Genomic DNA, 19,148 nt, shown 5'->3' on the forward strand with positions numbered 1-19,148 from the left:
CTGTTTCCTTGCGCTACCTCGCAAACGCGGGAGACAGCGACAAAGTATAAAAAAAAAAAAAAAAAAAAATATATATATATATATATATATATATATATATATATATATATATATATGCACAGAATTCATACTTGCTGCCTTCATTCATTCATATCGCCACCCTGCCACACAACACAAGATAGGACACCCCCTTCCCCGCATGCTCGTGAGGTAGTGCTAGGAAAAACAATTCACTCTATTCCTTGCACACCTTTCACCCTCCTGCATGTTCAGGCCCTGATCGCTCAAAATCTTTTTCACTCCATCCTTCCACCTCCAATTTGGTCTCCCATTTCTCCTCGTTCCCTCCACGTCTGACACATATATCCTCTTTGTCAATTTTTCCTTACTCTTTATCTCCATGTGACCAAACAATTTCAATACACCCTCTTCTGTTCTCTCAAATACACTCTTTTTATTACCACACATCTCTCTTACCCTTTCATTACTTACTTGATTAAATCACCTCACATCACATATTGTCCTGAAACATCTCATTTCCAACACATCCATCCTCCTCCGCACAACCCTATCTACTGCCCACACCTAACCCATATAACATTGTTGGAAACATTATTCTTCAACACTCCCAGAACTTTCGCCCTCACACAAAAAGTAATCGCACAGTGAACCAATAAACACATAGAAAAATGGGATGTGTTCAGCAATTTCATGGTCAACACTAGTGGTTTCTTCCATTATCTTCATGTGATGATGCTTGTCACTGAATAAAATCATCTAATCCTTTACTTGCTTGAAATTGCTCTGGCTAAGCTACAATGTCTTCTTTACTAAAATTCTCATAAATCTTTAGAGCGTTGGACTTGAGCTTAAGGTTACAAAGGCAGCTTTTTCTTTTCTGTATTATGCTCTATGTATAACAAAAGTATTTCCCCCATCTTTTCCATGAATGGATTTCTAACCCTTGCCATATTAACAAAATAAAACACACATTGGCTTGCAGGAAAATCACATTAGCTGGTATAAACAAATCACACAAGTTGCAAAGGCCCCTTGCACAACCATAGCAACTGAGAGGCTGCCCCACTGGTGAGAACCTGGCATGCTCCACCCAGGATCCACACTTCCACTCACACATGTTTTAGTGAACTTCCTACTGCACATATCCTCACAGTAATGAATTATGATTGAATAAAAAGAGGGACTCGTAGAAATATGCCCCTTGCATAATAGGAGCATCCTTAATCCAAAAATTAATCCAAAAATCCAAATAATTTCGAAAGTGCTTGGAAAGGGAGAGATATCCCTTTCCCTCCTCCTCTGAAGAGCTTAATAAAGCTTAGACACAATCCTTAGAGAAATCAATCAAAATCTAGCTCTTCCACTCGTTGACGCGGGAAACGGAGGGCAAGTATTATTACATAGCTAGAGACTGAGTGTGAACGAATGTGGCCTTTGTTGTCTTTTCCTTGGGCTACCTCACGCACATGAGGGGGGAGGGGTTGTTATTTCATGTGTGGAGGGGTAGCGATGGGAAGTAATAAAGGCAGACAGTATGAATTATGTACATATATATATATATATAATATAAAATATATATATATTATATTATATTATTATATATATATATATGTGGGTGGGTTGGGCCATTCTTTCGTCTGTTTCCTTGTGCTACCTCGCTAACGCGGGAGACAGTGACAAAGCAAAGAAAAAAAAAAATATATATATATATATATTATATATATATATATATATATATACATTAAATAACCTTACCAACCATGTATGACTCATGGTGAGGTGCCTGAGGATTGGCGGAATGCGTGCATAGTGCCATTGTACAAAGGCAAAGGGGATAAGAGTGAGTGCTCAAATTACAGAGGTATAAGTTTGTTGAGTATTCCTGGTAAATTATATGGGAGGGTGTTGATTGAGAGGGTGAAGGCATGTACAGAGCATCAGATTGGGGAAGAGCAGTGCGGTTTCAGAAGTGGTAGAGGATGTGTGGATCAGGTGTTTGCTTTGAAGAATGTATGTGAGAAATACTTAGAAAAGCAAAGGGATTTGTATGTAGCATTTATGGATCTGGAGAAGGCATATGATAGAGTTGATAGAGATGCTCTGTGGAAGGTATTAAGAATATATGGTGTGGGAGGCAAGTTGTTAGAAGCAGTGAAAAGTTTTTATCGAGGATGTAAGGCATGTGTACGTGTAGGAAGAGAGGAAAGTGATTGGTTCTCAGTGAATGTAGGTTTGCGGCAGGGGTGTGTGATGTCCCCATGGTTGTTTAATTTGTTTATGGATGGGGTTGTTAGGGAGGTAAATGCAAGAGTCCTGGAAAGAGGGGCAAGTATGAAGTCTGTTGGGGATGAGAGAGCTTGGGAAGTGAGTCAGTTGTTGTTCGCTGATGATACAGCGCTGGTGGCTGATTCATGTGAGAAACTGCAGAAGCTGGTGACTGAGTTTGGTAAAGTGTGTGGAAGAAGAAAGTTAAGAGTAAATGTGAATAAGAGCAAGGTTATTAGGTACAGTAGGGTTGAGGGTCAAGTCAATTGGGAGGTGAGTTTGAATGGAGAAAAACTGGAGGAAGTGAAGTGTTTTAGATATCTGGGAGTGGATCTGTCAGCGGATGGAACCATGGAAGCGGAAGTGGATCATAGGGTGGGGGAGGGGGCGAAAATTTTGGGAGCCTTGAAAAATGTGTGGAAGTCGAGAACATTATCTCGGAAAGCAAAAATGGGTATGTTTGAAGGAATAGTGGTTCCAACAATGTTGTATGGTTGCGAGGCGTGGGCTATGGATAGAGTTGTGTGCAGGAGGATGGACGTGCTGGAAATGAGATGTTTGAGGAAAATGTGTGGTGTGAGGTGGTTTGATCGAGTAAGTAACGTAAGGGTAAGAGAGATGTGTGGAAATAAAAAGAGCGTGGTTGAGAGAGCAGAAGAGGGTTTTGAAATGGTTTGGGCACATGGAGAGAATGAGTGAGGAAAGATTGACCAAGAGGATATATGTGTCGGAGGTGGAGGGAACGAGGAGAAGAGGGAGACCAAATTGGAGGTGGAAAGATGGAGTGAAAAGATTTTGTGTGATCGGGGCCTGAACATGCAGGAGGGTGAAAGGAGGGCAAGGAATAGAGTGAATTGGAGTGATGTGGTATACAGGGGTTGACGTGCTGTCAGTGGATTGAATCAAGGCATGTGAAGCGTCTGGGGTAAACCATGGAAAGCTGTGTAGGTATGTATGTTTGCGTGTGTGGACGTGTGTATGTACATGTGTATGAGGGGGGGGGGGTTGGGCCATTTCTTTTGTCTGTTTCCTTGCGCTACCTCGCAAACGCGGGAGACAGCGACAAAGTATAAAAAAAAAAAAAAAGAAAAAAAAAAAAAAAATATATATATATATATATATATATATATATATATATATATATATATATATATATATATATATATATATATATATATATATATATGCACAGAATTCATACTTGCTGCCTTCATTCATTCATATCGCCACCCTGCCACACAACACAAGATAGGACACCCCCTTCCCCGCATGCTCGTGAGGTAGTGCTAGGAAAAACAATTCACTCTATTCCTTGCACACCTTTCACCCTCCTGCATGTTCAGGCCCTGATCGCTCAAAATCTTTTTCACTCCATCCTTCCACCTCCAATTTGGTCTCCCATTTCTCCTCGTTCCCTCCACGTCTGACACATATATCCTCTTTGTCAATTTTTCCTTACTCTTTATCTCCATGTGACCAAACAATTTCAATACACCCTCTTCTGTTCTCTCAAATACACTCTTTTTATTACCACACATCTCTCTTACCCTTTCATTACTTACTTGATTAAATCACCTCACATCACATATTGTCCTGAAACATCTCATTTCCAACACATCCATCCTCCTCCGCACAACCCTATCTACTGCCCACACCTAACCCATATAACATTGTTGGAAACATTATTCTTCAACACTCCCAGAACTTTCGCCCTCACACAAAAAGTAATCGCACAGTGAACCAATAAACACATAGAAAAATGGGATGTGTTCAGCAATTTCATGGTCAACACTAGTGGTTTCTTCCATTATCTTCATGTGATGATGCTTGTCACTGAATAAAATCATCTAATCCTTTACTTGCTTGAAATTGCTCTGGCTAAGCTACAATGTCTTCTTTACTAAAATTCTCATAAATCTTTAGAGCGTTGGACTTGAGCTTAAGGTTACAAAGGCAGCTTTTTCTTTTCTGTATTATGCTCTATGTATAACAAAAGTATTTCCCCCATCTTTTCCATGAATGGATTTCTAACCCTTGCCATATTAACAAAATAAAACACACATTGGCTTGCAGGAAAATCACATTAGCTGGTATAAACAAATCACACAAGTTGCAAAGGCCCCTTGCACAACCATAGCAACTGAGAGGCTGCCCCACTGGTGAGAACCTGGCATGCTCCACCCAGGATCCACACTTCCACTCACACATGTTTTAGTGAACTTCCTACTGCACATATCCTCACAGTAATGAATTATGATTGAATAAAAAGAGGGACTCGTAGAAATATGCCCCTTGCATAATAGGAGCATCCTTAATCCAAAAATTAATCCAAAAATCCAAATAATTTCGAAAGTGCTTGGAAAGGGAGAGATATCCCTTTCCCTCCTCCTCTGAAGAGCTTAATAAAGCTTAGACACAATCCTTAGAGAAATCAATCAAAATCTAGCTCTTCCACTCGTTGACGCGGGAAACGGAGGGCAAGTATTATTACATAGCTAGAGACTGAGTGTGAACGAATGTGGCCTTTGTTGTCTTTTCCTTGGGCTACCTCACGCACATGAGGGGGGAGGGGGTTGTTATTTCATGTGTGGAGGGGTAGCGATGGGAAGTAATAAAGGCAGACAGTATGAATTATGTACATATATATATATATATATATATATATATATATATATATATATATATATATATATATATGTGGGTGGGTTGGGCCATTCTTTCGTCTGTTTCCTTGTGCTACCTCGCTAACGCGGGAGACAGTGACAAAGCAAAATAAACAAATAAATAATAATAATGATAATAATTACAATAAATTAACATACTAAAGTTTATCAGTGACACAATCACATAAACATAGGTATTAAAAGTTTCCTTTTGAAGGATTTTTTTGTTTTTTCTTTTAAGAAGTCTATATAAGTTGATAAGTTGGGAGACCCACTCCCCTTTCCATTGGTACATCGCGTATTGAAAGCAACACAAAATGTCAATCTTAACCTGAGCCAAACGCTTGACGTACCGATTTAGTTGGAGATAGAGAGGAATAGTGAAGGGGACGGGGGAAAGTAATACTCTAGGGAGATGAAAGGGAAAAACCTTCCTCTTATTCATGTGACAACATCAAGATGTGCTCCTCATTTAAGGAGAGTCCGAGTCGGAGAAAATAATTCTGGTAAAACGCCTTTTCTTACGGCAATTCTCCTCCTTCGAAGAGGATCGATCCCGCCTCTTTCCTGCCTTATCGTACTGCTCCCCTGAATGATCCTTGACAGGGGAGGAACTATGCTCTCTTGATCTTTCACCCTTGTGCTTGTGCTTAGGAGACTCCTTGACAGGGGATCGATCCCTTCTCTTTCCTGCCTTCTCATACCGCTCCCCTGAACGATCCTTGACAGGGGAGGAACTATGCTTTCTTGATCTCTCACCCTTGTGCTTGTGTTTAGGAGACTCCTTGACAGGGGATCGATCCCTCCTCTTTCCTGCTTTCTCGTACCACTCCCCTGAATGATCCTTGACAGGGGAGGAACTATGCTTTCTTGATCTCTCACCCTCGTGCTTGTGTTTAGGAGACTCCTTGACAGGGGATCGATCCCTCCTCTTTCCTGCCTTCTCGTACTGCTCCCCTGAACGATCCTTGACAGGGGAGGAACTATGCTTTCTTAATCTCTCACCCTTGTGCTTGTGTTTTGGAGACTCCTTGACAGGGGATCGATCCCTCCTCTTTCCTGCCTTCTCGTACTGCTCCCCTGAACGATCCTTGACAGGGGAGGAACTATGCTTTCTTGATCTCTTACACTTGTGCTTGTGCTTAGGAGACTCCTTGACAGGGGATCGATCCCGCCTCTTTCCTGCCTTCTCGTACCGCTCCCCTGAACGATCCCTGACAGGGGAGGAACTATGCTTTCTTGATCTCTCACCCTTGTGCTTGTGTTTAGGAGACTCCTTGACAGAGGATCAATCCCTCCTCTTTCCTGCCTTCTCATACCGCTCCCCTGAACGATCCTTGACAGGGGAGGAACTATGCTTTCTTGATCTCTCACCCTTGTGCTTGTGAGACTCCTTGACAGGGGATCGATCCCTCCTCTTTCCTGCCTTCTCGTACCGCTCCCCTGAACGATTCCTGACAGGAGAGGAACTATGCTTTCTTGATCTCTCACCCTTGTGCTTGTATTCAGGAGACTCCTTGACAGGGGATCGATCCCTCCTCTTTCCTGCCTTCTCGTACCGCTCCCCAGAAGGATCCTTGACAGGGGATCGATCCCGCCTCTTTCCTGTCTTCTCGTACCGCTCCCCTGAACGATCCCTGACAGGGGAGGAACTATGCTTTCTTGATCTCTCACCCTTGTACTTGTGTTTAGGAGATTCCTTGACAGGGGATCGATCCCTCCTCTTTCCTGCCTTCTCGTACCACTCCCCTGAACGATCCTTGACAGGGGAGGAACTATGCTTTCTTGATCTCTCACCCCTGTGCTTGTGTTTAGGAGACTCCTTGACAGGGGATCGATCCCTCCTCTTTCCTTCCTTCTCGTACCTGCTCCCCTGAACAATCCTTGACAGGGGATCGATCCCTCCTCTTTCCTGCCTTCTCGTACCGCTCCCCTGAACGATCCCTAACAGGGGAGGAACTATGCTTTCTTGATCTCTCACCTTTGTGCTTGTGTTTAGGAGACTCCTTGACAGGGGATCGATCCCTACTCTTTTCTGCCTTCTCGTACCGCTCCCTTGAACGATCCTTGACAGGGGAGGAACTATGCTTTCTTGATCTCTCACCCTTGTGCTTGTGTTTAGGAGACTCCTTGACAGGGGATCGATCCTTCCTCTTTCCTGCCTTCTTGTACCACTCCCCTGAACGATCCTTGACAGGGGATCGATCCCTCCTCTTTCCTGCCTTCTCGTACTGCTCCCCTGAACGATGCTTGACAGGGGATCGATCCCTCCTCTTTCCTGCCTTCTCATACTGCTCCCCTGAACGATCCTTGACAGGAGAGGAACTATGCTTTCTTGATCTCTCACCCTTGTGCTTGTGTTTAGTAGACTCCTTGACAGGGGATCGATCCCTCCTCTTTCCTGCCTTCTCATACCGCTCCCCTGAACGATCCTTGACAGGGGATTGATCCCTCCTCTTTCCTGCCTTCTCGTACTGCTCCCCTGAACGATCCTTGACAGGGGAGAGACTACGTCTTCTTGATCTCTCACCCTTGTGTTTAGGAGACTCCTTGACAGGGGATCGATCCCTCCTCTTTCCTGCCTTCTCGTACCGCTCCCCTGAACGATCATTGACAGGGGAGGAACTATGCTTTCTTGATCTCTCACCCTTGTGTTTAGGAGACTCCTTGACAGGGGATCGATCCCTCCTTCTCTTTCCTGCCTTTTCGTACTGCTCCTCCGAATGGTCCTTGACAGGGGAGAGACTACGTTTTCTTGATCTCTCACCCTTGCATTTAGGAGACTCCTTGACAGGGGATCGATCCCTGCTTCTTTCCTGCATTTTCGTACTGCTCCTCCGAACGGTCCTTGACAGGGGAGAGACTACGTTTTCTTGATCTCTCACCCTCGCATTTAGGAGACTCCTTGACAGGGGAACGATCCCTCCTTCTCTTTCCTGCCTTTTCGTACTGCTCCTCCAAACGGTCTTCGACAGGGGAGAGACTACGTTTTCTTGATCTCTCACCCTCGCATTTAGGAGACTCCTTGACAGGGGATTGATCCCTCCTTCTCTTTCCTGCATTTTCGTACTGCTCCTCCAAACAGTCCTTGACAGGGGAGAGACTACGTTTTCTTGATCTCTCACCCTCGCATTTAGGAGACTCCTTGACAGGGGATCGATCCCTGCTTCTCTTTCCTGCCTTTTCATACTGCTCCTCCAAACGGTCCTTGACAGGGGAGAGACTACGTTTTCTTGATCTCTCACCCTCGCATTTAGGAGACTCCTTGACAGGGGATCGATCCCTGCTTCTCTTTCCTGCCTTTTCGTACTGCTCCTCCAAACAGTCCTTGACAGGGGAGAGACTATGTTTTCTTGATCTCTCACCCTCGCATTTAGGAGACTCCTTGACAGGGGATCGATCCCTGCTTCTCTTTCCTGCCTTTTCGTACTGCTCCTCCAAACGGTCCTTGACAGGGGAGAGACTACGTTTTCTTTTCAACGATTCCTTAGTCATGTTCTTCTTCTTCTTTGAGGAGTCCCTGGATGGGAAGAAGCATGTTTCTGCTGATTCCACAGACGCAGTCTCTTTCTCTGAAAGGTCCAACTCTGAGGGATACTGAGACATATTGGAACCGATGCTTTCCTCTGATTTAGTTGGAGCCTACTCATCTGACAAGGATGCGCCTGCGAAAGAGCTAAGAGAATCATCATCACTATCATGTGGAACGAACTTGGAAGGGGAGAGATATTCCATTTCCTCCTATTCAGAATCGGTTAAATCTGGGAGAATCTGAGAATGTTCCGATTCCTTCTCTTCTTCAGAATCGGTCAAATCTGGGAGAATCTGAGAATGTTCCCCCTCCTTCTCTTCTTCAGAATCGGTCAAATCTGGGAGAATCTGAGAATGTTCCGCTTCCTTCTCTTCTTCAGAATCGGTCAAATTTGGGAGAATCTGAGAATGTTCCGCTTCCTTCTCTTCTTCAGAATCGGTCAAATCTGGGAGAATCTGAGAATGTTCCGCTTCCTTCTCTTCTTCAGAATCGGTCAAATCTGGGAGAATCTGAGAGACATCATCGACTGGAGAGAAATATTTTTCTTCTGATCTCTCAAGTCTCTTTCTCCTCAACTGGATCAAACAAAAGCGATTGAAGGTCATTACCACATCTTCCCCGGAGGTTTTCATTTAGGAGTTTGGTAGAATAGGTAGAGATTTTCTCTGCCTCCTTTGCATCTGGTGATTTCCGTTTTGGAACATGGAATAGTGGTTTAGGCCGGGTAGGATTTCTCCTTAATCCAAAAATCTGAAATCTGGAACATTTTGAGCAGCAACATGAAGTTACAAGTGAAAAATTCCACACCTGGCCTCACTTACCTTTTTATTTCATTAATGCTATTTCATATTTGTTTACTGTTAAGTACTTATGGGTGAATATGTGCAAGAAAATTATTGCTTATCAGTAACATATACATTCAGTCAGAAATGGTAATACCATACAACCACAGATTGGCCGCTTGGGTTGCTGAGGTTGTGACAACTTACGTTTCTGACAGTTCAGTATTACACAAATTTGTTTAGGCAAAGTTATTAATATTGTTGTATAAATCACCTTCAGGCTATGTGAATAAGGTGTATAAGACACATAAATGGATTTTATGTTTAAGACTTAAGTCCCATCCTCATGATATTTCATTATATATATGCAAATATTCCAAAATCCAAAACACTTCTGGTCTCAGGCATTTTGGATATGGGATACTCAACCTGTACTACATATGGTGATCCTTTATAACTTTTTTTTTAGCATATCTTACTTTATGTCACAAATAAAAAACAATTAATAGTCATACTTACCATCCATTCCACCCATCTGCTCGGCAATCTTCTTCAAGTCGGAGCCACCAACTAGCCCACATGTGACCTTTTCCTGTACTTGCCTCATAAACTGGTACATGTCATCATGAATTACCTGAAGGAGAAACAGGATTTGATTTACTGAGCAGCAGAATGAAATAATACCTTCAAACATAACATAAAGTGAAAAAAATATGCCAAGAAAGTTTAAGTACAAAACACAGAGCTTAATAACATGTAAAAAAGCTGTCAGTATTAATGAGTGAATGCCATAGGTCTCCATCCATATACAGCAGTGTGCATCTCATATATCGGTGCAAAGGCTCAAGATTAATCACAAAATTAATTAATGTTTCAAGAAAACTAGTTGAAATGAAACTGTATAGCAGCAAACTACTATAATTCAAGGTAACACTGGACCTCTATGGAAAATTAAAGATGTGGGTTTAGAAACTGGCTCCAAGTTAATATCCTGCGAGCATGATACGATTCCTTAGGACATTCTTAAAATGTATGAGTGGGTGGGCCATTCTTCTTGTTTCCTTGCGCTGACATGGGAATGAGCGATTAAGTATAATACATATACTTTCTAATCCATTGTGTTTCTGGTGAGGACGTGCTAAATTACCCCACCCACCGCTGTCCACTCAACCGTGGCTGGAAGCAGAGACTAATCGAACAAGAAACATAAAACTAACATAATTGGTATACATAACACACAACCAAGTCACTGCCACTGTCCTCGTATAACATGCAAATTTCCACTCTACTCCTCACTAACCTTTCTAGGCAACGTTAGAGTTCCGTCTACGTCGAATAAATAAATAATGTCTGGGTTTTTGGCCATTATCTTGACGTATTACAAACAGATACCAACAAGATAGCTAGGTCTAAAGCCTCACGGGGAGTTCTTGCCAGAGGACACGTTGAATGTTTACTAAGGCGGCGGGCGGCCGGTAGGGGAAAGGGGCCGTCCGGTCGTAAACATTTTTAGCGAACAAACAATCTAGCGACGAATAATCCAGCTCAAACGCAATCTAACAATGTTGAAGCGGATTATATAAGCTCTTCCTATTGAGAGAAGAATGTTAATATATTGTGTTACAATATCTTGGTCATTGTTCGATTTCTTAAGCTTATAGTTTATTTCTGCGCCGTGTGGCTCTGGCCTTATCATCTCGGGATTATCATTCTCTCTTACTGTTGGTTTTATTGTTTCCATCGTGGATAGGAATGAATGCGACATACCAGTGCATAAACTGACGCTTAAACTGGCCCATAATTCCACTGGGCATGAACCAACAAGTGTGAGACTCTAATGCGTCGCGCTGCCCCAGTAAAATCCGGTCTGAAAACTAGGGGTAACAGCATTGATTTTAGGGGAGTCGGTTTTGACATTTACGACGAACCTAACAATATTGTGGTCACAAGTGAGTAGATGTTCTCCAACACAGGTATTAGTTCCAAAGAACTCCTGCTATGTAAGAACTAAATCAAATATATTCGCTTACTGTTTGCAGTAAACCAATTGTAGAAAACACTCGACAATGCCAACCAAGTATCTTCGGGGACGGACACCCATTCTTTTTCAGTTTTCAATCACATTCATAGGTTTCCCACACTAATTTCATGCGGTTTTATCCTCGTCGCCACTTTATGTAATATTATGCATAGTATATTGATCAAGGTTGTTCCAATTAAACACTTATTAGTCCATAAATAATTTTTACTCTTGGAAAACTTCAAGTAGCTACAGCGGTCGTTTATACTCTTCTGCTTTGTAAAAATTTGGGCCATAAAATCATTTACTCCATACAAAGTTATGAGAGAGAGAGAGAGAGAGAGAGAGAGAGAGAGAGAGAGAGAGAGAGAGAGAGAGAGAGAGAGAGAGAGAGAGAGAGAAATGTTGAATGATGAATGACGAACGTTACTCTCAGCCGCCATGCACCTCGCATACTTGTTCGACTCAGTCATAACTCTGGGGAGTCCGTGGATGGGGAGAAGGATGTTCCTGCTGATCCCTTAGACGTAGTCTTGTCCTCTGAAGAAACTCTCAAGTCTGAGGAAAGCTAAGACATTTCGCAAACCGCAGTGTGCATCTCATATATCGATGCAAAGGTTCAAGATTAATCACAAAATGAATTAATGTTTCAAGAAAACTAGTTGAAATGAAACTGTATAGCAGCAAACTACCATAATTCAAGGTAACACTGGACCTCTATGGAAAATTAAAGAGAATGCTGAACATGAGAGCGACACAGCTAATAAAGCCAACATCATCATCATTTCGAAAGTGCTTGGAAAGGGAGAGATATCCCTTTACCCTCCTCCTCTGAAGAGCTTCATAAAGCTTAGACACAATCCTTAGAGAAATCAAAATCTAGCTCTTCCACTCGTTAACGCGGGAAACGGAGGGCAAGTATAATAATGATGATGATGATGATGATGATGATGATAATAATAACAATAATAATAATAATAATAATAATAATAATAATAATAATGTTAATAATAATAATAATAATTTTAGGGAGAATAAAAAGATGTTTTGGAAGGAGGTAAATAAAGTGCGTAAGACAAGGGAGCAAATGGGAACTTTAGTGAAGGGGGCTAATGGGGAGGTGATAACAAGTAGTGGTGATGTGAGAAGGAGGCGGAGTAAGTATTTTGAAGGTTTGTTGAATGTGTTTGATGATAGAGTGGCAGATATAGGGCTTTTTGGTCGAGGTGGTGTGCAAGGTGAGAGTTAGGGAAAATGATTTGGTAAACAGAGAAGAGGTAGTAAAAGCTTTGCGGAAGATGAAAGCTGGCAAGGCAGCGGGTTTGGATGGTATTGCACTGGAATTTATCAAAAAAGGGGGTGACTGTATTGTTGACTTGTTGGTAAGGTTATTTAATGTATGTATGATTCATGGTGAGGTGCCTGAGGATTGGCGGAATGCTTGCATAGTGCCATTGTACAAAGGCAAAGGGGACAATGGTGAGTGCTCAAATTACAGAGGTATAAGTTTGTTGAGTATTCCTGGGAAATTATATGGGAGGGTATTGATAGAGAAGGTGAAGGCATGTACAGAGCATCAGATTGGGGAAGAGCAGTGTGGTTTCAGAAGTGGTAGAGGATGTGTGGATCAGGTGGTTGCTTTGAGGAATGTATGTGAGAAATACTTAGAAAAGCAAATGGATTTGTATGTAGCATTTATGGATCTGGAGAAGGCATATGATAGAGTTGATAGAGATGCTCTGTGGAAGGTATTAACAATATATGGTGTGGGAGGCAAGTTGTTAGAAGCAGTGAAAAGTTTTTATCGAGGATGTAAGGCATGTGTACGTGTAGGAAGAGAGGAAAGTGACTGGTTCTCAGTGAATGTAGGTTTGCGGCAGGGGTGTGTGATGTCTCCATGGTTGTTTAATTTATTTATGGATGGGGTTGTTAGGGAGGTGAATGCAAGAGTTTTGGAAAGAGGGGCAAGTACGCAGTCTGTTGTGGATGAGAGAGCTTGGGAAGAGTCAGTTGTTGTTCGCTGATGATACAGCGCTGGTGGATGATTCATGTGAGAAACTGCAGAAGCTGGTGGCTGAGTATGTTAAAGTGTGTGAAAGAAGAAAGTTGAGAGTAAATGTGAATAAGTGCAAGGTTATTAGGTACAGTAGGGTTGAGGGTCAAGTCAATAGGGAGGTAAGTTTGAATGGAGAAAAACTGGAGGAAGTGAAGTGTTTTAGATATCAGGGAGTGGATTTGGCAGCGGATGGAACCATGGAAGCGGAAGTGAATCATAGGGTGGGGAGGGGGCGAAAATTCTGGGAGCCTTGAAGAATGTGTGTTAGTCGAGAACATTATCTCGGAAAGCAAAAATGTTTGAAGGAATAGTGGTTCCAACAATGTTGTATGGTTGCGAGGCGTGGGCTATGGATAGAGTTGTGCGCAGGAGGGTGGATGTGCTGGAAATGAGATGTCTGAGGACAAGATGTGGTGTGAGGTGGTTTGATCAAGTAATAATAGGGTAAGAGAGATGTGTGGTAATAAAAAGAGTGTGGATGAGAGAGCAGAAGAGGGGGTTTTGAAATGCTCTGGTAACATGGAGAGAATGAGTGAGGAAAGATTGACAAAGAGGATATATGTGTCAGAGGTGGAGGGAACGAGGAGAAGTGGGAGACCAAATTGGAGGTGGAAAGATGGAGTGAAAAAGAATTTGAGTGATCGGGGCCTGAACATGCAAGAGGGTGAAAGGCGTGCAAGGAATAGAGTGAATTGGAACGATGTGGTATACGGGGTCGACGTGCTGTCAATGGATTGAACCAGGGCATGTGAAGCGTCTGGGGTAAACCGATGGGAATGAATAAAGGCAGTGTGAATTATGTACATGTGTACATATGTATATGTCTGCGTGTGTATATGTACACGTTGAGATGTATAGGTATGTATATTTGCGTGAGTAGACGTGTATGTATATACATGTGTATGTGGGTGGGTTGGGCCTTTCTTTCGTCTGTTTCCTTGTGCTACCTCGCTAACGCGGGAGACAGCGACAAAGCAAAAGAAATAAATAAATAAATAATAATAATGATAATAATAATAAAATGATATACTAAAGTTTATCACTGACACAATCACATATACATATGTATTAAAAGTTTCCTTTTGAAAGATTTTTTGTTTTTTCTTTTAAGAAGTCTATATAAGTTGATAAGTTGGGAGACCCACTCCCCTTTCCATTGCTACATCGCGTATTGAAACACAAAACGTCATCTTTAAAACAGATGAAAAACGAGGTATTCTCGACCTGTTCCTCTCGCATTCAATTTGAATCTGAGCCAAACGCTTGACGTAACGATGTAGTTGGAGATAGAGATAAACTAGTGAAGGGGACTGGGGAAAGTAATACTCTAGGGAGATGAAAGGGAAAAGCCTTCCTCTCATTCATGTGACGACATCAAGTTGTGCTACTCATTCAAGGAGAGCCTGAGTCGGAGAAAATAATTCTGGTAAAACGCCTTTTCTTATTGCAATTCTCCTCCCTCGAAGAGGATCGATCCCTCCTCTTTCCTGCCTTCTCGTACCGCTCCCCTGAACGATCCTTGACAGGGGATCGATCCCTCCTCTTTCCTGCCTTCTCGTACCGCTCCCCTGAACGATCCTTGACAGGGGATCGATCCCTCCTCTTTCCTGCCTTCTCGTACCGCTCCCCTGAACGATCCCTGACAGGGGATCGATCCCTCCTCTTTCCTGCCTTCTCATACCGCTCCCCTGAACGATCCCTGACGGGGGAGGAACTATGCTTTCTTGATCTCTCACTCTTGTGCTTGTGTCTAGGAGACTCCTTGACAGGGGATCGGTCCCTCCTCTTTCCTGCCTTCTCGTACCGCTCCCCTGAACGATCCTTGACAGGGGATCGATCCCTCCTCTTTCCTGCCTTCTCGTGACGCTCCCCTGAATGATCCCTGACAGGGGATCGATCCCTCCTCTTTCCTGCCTTCTCATACCGCTCCCCTGAACGATCCTTGACAGGGGAGGAACTATGCTTTCTTGATCTCTCACCCTTGTGCTTGTGTCTAGGAGACTCCTTGACAGGGGATCGATCCCTCCTCTTTTCTGCCTTCTCATACCGCTCCCCTGAACGATCCCTGACAGGGGATCGATCCCTCCTCTTTCCTGCCTTCTCATACCGCTCCCCTGAACGATCCCTGACAGGGGATCGATCCCTCCTCTTTCTGCCTTCTCGTGACGCTCCCTGAACGATCCCTGACAGGGGATCGATCCCTCCTCTTTCCTGCCTTCTCAGTGACCGCTCCCCTGAACGATCCCTGACAGGGGATCGATCCCTCCTCTTTCCTGCCTTCTCGTACCGCTCCCCTGAACGATCCCTGACAGGGGATCGATCCCTCCTCTTTCCTGCCTTCTCGTGACGCTCCCCTGAACGATCCCTGACAGGGGATCGATCCCTCCTCTTTCCTGCCTTCTCGAGACGCTCCCCTGAACGATCCCTGACAGGGGATCGATCCCTCCTCTTTCCTGCCTTCTCGTGACGCTCCCCTGAACGATCCCTGACAGGGGATCGATCCCTCCTCTTTCCTGCCTTCTCGTGACGCTCCCCTGAACGATCCTTGACAGGGGATCGATCCCTCCTCTTTCCTGCCTTCTCGTGACGCTCCCCTGAACGATCCCTGACAGGGGATCGATCCCTCCTCTTTCCTGCCTTCTCGTGACGCTCCCCTGAACGATCCTTGACAGGGGATCGATCCCTCCTCTTTCCTGCCTTCTCGTGACGCTCCCCTGAACGATCCTTGACAGGGGATCGATCCCTCCTCTTTCCTGCCTTCTCGTGACGCTCCCCTGAACGATCCCTGACAGGGGATCGATCCCTCCTCTTTCCTGCCTTCTCATACCGCTCCCCTGAACGATCCCTGACAGGGGATCGATCCCTCCTCTTTTCTGCCTTCTCGTACCGCTCCCCTGAACGATCCCTGACAGGGGATCGATCCCTCCTCTTTCCTGCCTTCTCATACCGCTCCCCTGAACGATCCCTGACAGGGGATCGATCCCTCCTCTTTCCTGCCTTCTCGTGACGCTCCCCTGAACGATCCCTGACAGGGGATCGATCCCTCCTCTTTCCTGCCTTCTCGTGACGCTCCCCTGAACGATCCCTGACAGGGGATCGATCCCTCCTCTTTTCTGCCTTCTCGTGACGCTCCCCTGAACGATCCCTGACAGGGGATCGATCCCTCCTCTTTTCTGCCTTCTCATACCGCTCCCCTGAACGATCCTTGGCAGGGGATCGATCCCTCCTCTTTCCTGCCTTCTCGTACCGCTCCCCTGAACGATCCTTGACAGGGGAGGAACTATGCTTTCTTGATCTCTCACCCTTGTGCTTGTGCTTAGGAGACTCCTTGACAGGGGATCGATCCCTCCTTCTCTTTCCTGCCTTTTCGCACTGCTCCTCTGACCGGTCCTTGACAGGGGAGAGACTACGTTTTCTTGATCTCTCACCCTCGCATTTAGGAGACTCCTTGACAGGGGATCGATCCCTGCTTCTCTTTCCTGCCTTTTCGTACATCTCCTCCAAACGGTCCTTGACAGGGGAGAGACTACGTTTTCTTGATCTCTCACCCTCGCATTTAGGAGACTCCTTGACAGGGGATCGATCCCTGCTTCTCTTTCCTGCCTTTTCGTACTGTTCCTCCAAACGGTCCTTGACAGGGGAGAGACTACGTTTTCTTGATCTCTCACCCTCGCATTTAGGAGACTCCTTGACAGGGGATCGATCCCTGCTTCTCTTTCCTGCCTTTTCGTACTGTTCCTCCAAACGGTCCTTGACAGGGGAGAGACTACGTTTTCTTGATCTCTCACCCTCGCATTTAGGAGACTCCTTGACAGGGGATCGATCCCTGCTTCTCTTTCCTGCCTTTTCGTACTGTTCCTCCAAACGGTCCTTAACAGGGAAGAGACTACGTTTTCTTTTCAACGATTCCTTCTTAGTCATGTTCTTCTTCTTCTTCTTTGAAGAGTCCCTGGATGGGAAGAAGCATGTTTCTGCTGATTCCACAGACGCAGTCTCGTTCTCTGAAAGGTCCAACTCTGAGGGATACTGAGACATATTGGAACCGATGCTTTCCTCTGATTTAGTTGGAGTCTCCTCATCTGACAAGGATCCGCCTGCGAAAGAGCTAAGACAATCATCATCACTATCATGTGGAACGAACTTGGAAGGGGAGAGACATTCCATTTCCTCCTCTTCAGAATCGGTCAAATCTGGGAGAATCTGAGACTGTTCCGCTTCCTTCTCTTCTTCAGAATCGGTCAAATCTGGGAGAATTTGAGAATGTTCCGCTTCCTTCTCTTCTTCAGAATCGGTCAAATCTGGGAGAATCTGAGAATGTTCCGCTTCCTTCTCTTCTTCAGAATCGGTCAAATCTGGGAGAATTTGAGAATGTTCCGCTTCCTTCTCTTCTTCAGAATCGGTCAAATCTGGGAGAATCTGAGAGACATCATCGACTGGAGAGAAATATTTTTCTTCTCCTGATCTCTCAGTCTCTTTCTCCTCCACTGGATCAAACAAAAGTGATTGAAGGTCATTACCACATTTTCTCCGGAGGTTTTCATTTAGGAGTTTGGTAGAATAGGCAGTGATTTTCTCTGCCTCCTTTGCATCTGGTGATTTCCGTTTTGGAACATGGAAAAGTGGTTTAGGCCGGGTAGGATTTCTCCTACAGATTCTTTCATACTCCAAATTATCTTCTGAAACACGGGGTATTCTCCACCTATTTTTCTCGTACTCAGTCTAAACCTGAGCCAAACGTTTGGCGTAACGATGTAGCTGGAAGATAGAGAAGTAATAGTGGAAGGGGAGGGGGTAAGTTAACGATGGATCTACATCACCCTAGTCACGAGAGAGGGATGCTCCGTGAGATGAGGTACCAGTACTTATGTCGCTATAAGAGAAATCGAGATTCATTCGCATAGGAACCTCGGTTTCATCTGGGTTGAAACTGTCGCTAAGAGAAGCATCGGGACTCTCTGGCAGTGCGATTTCATTTTCCTCTGGTTTGCAGGTACCCTCGACAACTTTGTCGAAGTCGGTATCCATGGTTCGTTGATTATTGTTTGTTTTGTGTGTGTGTGTGAGTACTGGAATACATAGCAATATCACAGATGCAAATTTAGGCAAGATGAGTCAAGCGTAGGGGAGTTATGTTGGGAGAATAGGAGTAGAGAAGATATGCCACAAACCTCGGAATCACCACCCACTAGCGTATAGTGAGAATGAGTATATCATACCTACCCAACAAGGGCGTAAGTGAAGATAAGGGTGTAGTGAAGTTACCGAGTGACCTAATCTTTCGTACCTGATCTAATCTTTAAGGGCGTAAGCGAAGGTGTGTACTGAAGTTAGAAACTGACCATATCTTTTGTACCTGACCTAACATTCAAGGACCTAAGTAAAGGTAAGGGTGTAGTGAAGTTAGAATGTGACATTACCTTTTCTACCAGACCTAACCGCCAAGAACGTATGTGAAGGAAAGGGTGCAGTGAAGTGAGGGACAGACCTAATCTGTACCTAACTGGCAAGAACGTAAGTGAAGATAAAGGTGTAGTAAAGTTAGCAATAGACATAATCTTCTATACATGACCTACCCGGTAATGGCATAAGAGAAGAAAAAGGTGTAGTGAAGTTAGCCACCCACCTGATCTTTTATACCTGACCTACCCGGCAAGGGCATAAGTTAAGGTGAGGGTGTAGTGAAGATAGTAAATACATAATCTTTCGTACCTGACCTACCTTGCAAGGGCATAAGTGAAGGTAAGGGTGTAGTGAAGTTAGCAAAGGACCTTGACTTACCCGGGAAGGGCGTAAGGGAAGGAGAGGGTGT

The 19,148-nt window shown here is 44.2% G+C and overlaps 2 protein-coding genes across 2 annotated transcripts in view; both read right to left on the bottom strand.

The window, feature by feature from the left end:
• Positions 1–10,741, bottom strand: part of Pmm2 (phosphomannomutase) — a 39,557-nt gene extending 28,816 nt beyond the window's left edge. Inside the window, exons 1-2 of the mRNA XM_071659226.1 lie at positions 10,564–10,741; positions 9,783–9,897 (exon numbers count right to left, since the gene is read on the bottom strand). Coding sequence (XP_071515327.1) covers positions 9,783–9,897; positions 10,564–10,629 — 181 coding nt within the window. The 5' untranslated portion in view covers positions 10,630–10,741. The remainder of the gene's footprint in view (positions 1–9,782; positions 9,898–10,563) is intronic.
• Positions 10,742–14,731: 3,990 nt separating this feature from the next.
• Positions 14,732–18,359, bottom strand: LOC139747072 (uncharacterized). The gene has a single exon (XM_071658863.1). It carries the CDS (start codon positions 17,501–17,503, stop codon positions 14,732–14,734), a length of 2,772 nt encoding a protein of 923 aa, XP_071514964.1. The 5' UTR covers positions 17,504–18,359.
• Between the last annotated feature and the right edge of the window lie 789 nt (positions 18,360–19,148).

Source organism: Panulirus ornatus, chromosome 67, assembly GCF_036320965.1.
Source record: "Panulirus ornatus isolate Po-2019 chromosome 67, ASM3632096v1, whole genome shotgun sequence".
Taxonomy (NCBI): Eukaryota; Metazoa; Arthropoda; class Malacostraca; order Decapoda; family Palinuridae; genus Panulirus; species Panulirus ornatus.

What these genes read in the sequence shown, in the direction of transcription:
- LOC139747072 (XM_071658863.1), bottom strand. Translation starts at nt 17,503, where the DNA reads ATGGAATGTCTCTCCCCTTCCAAGTTCGTTCCACATGATAGTGATGAT.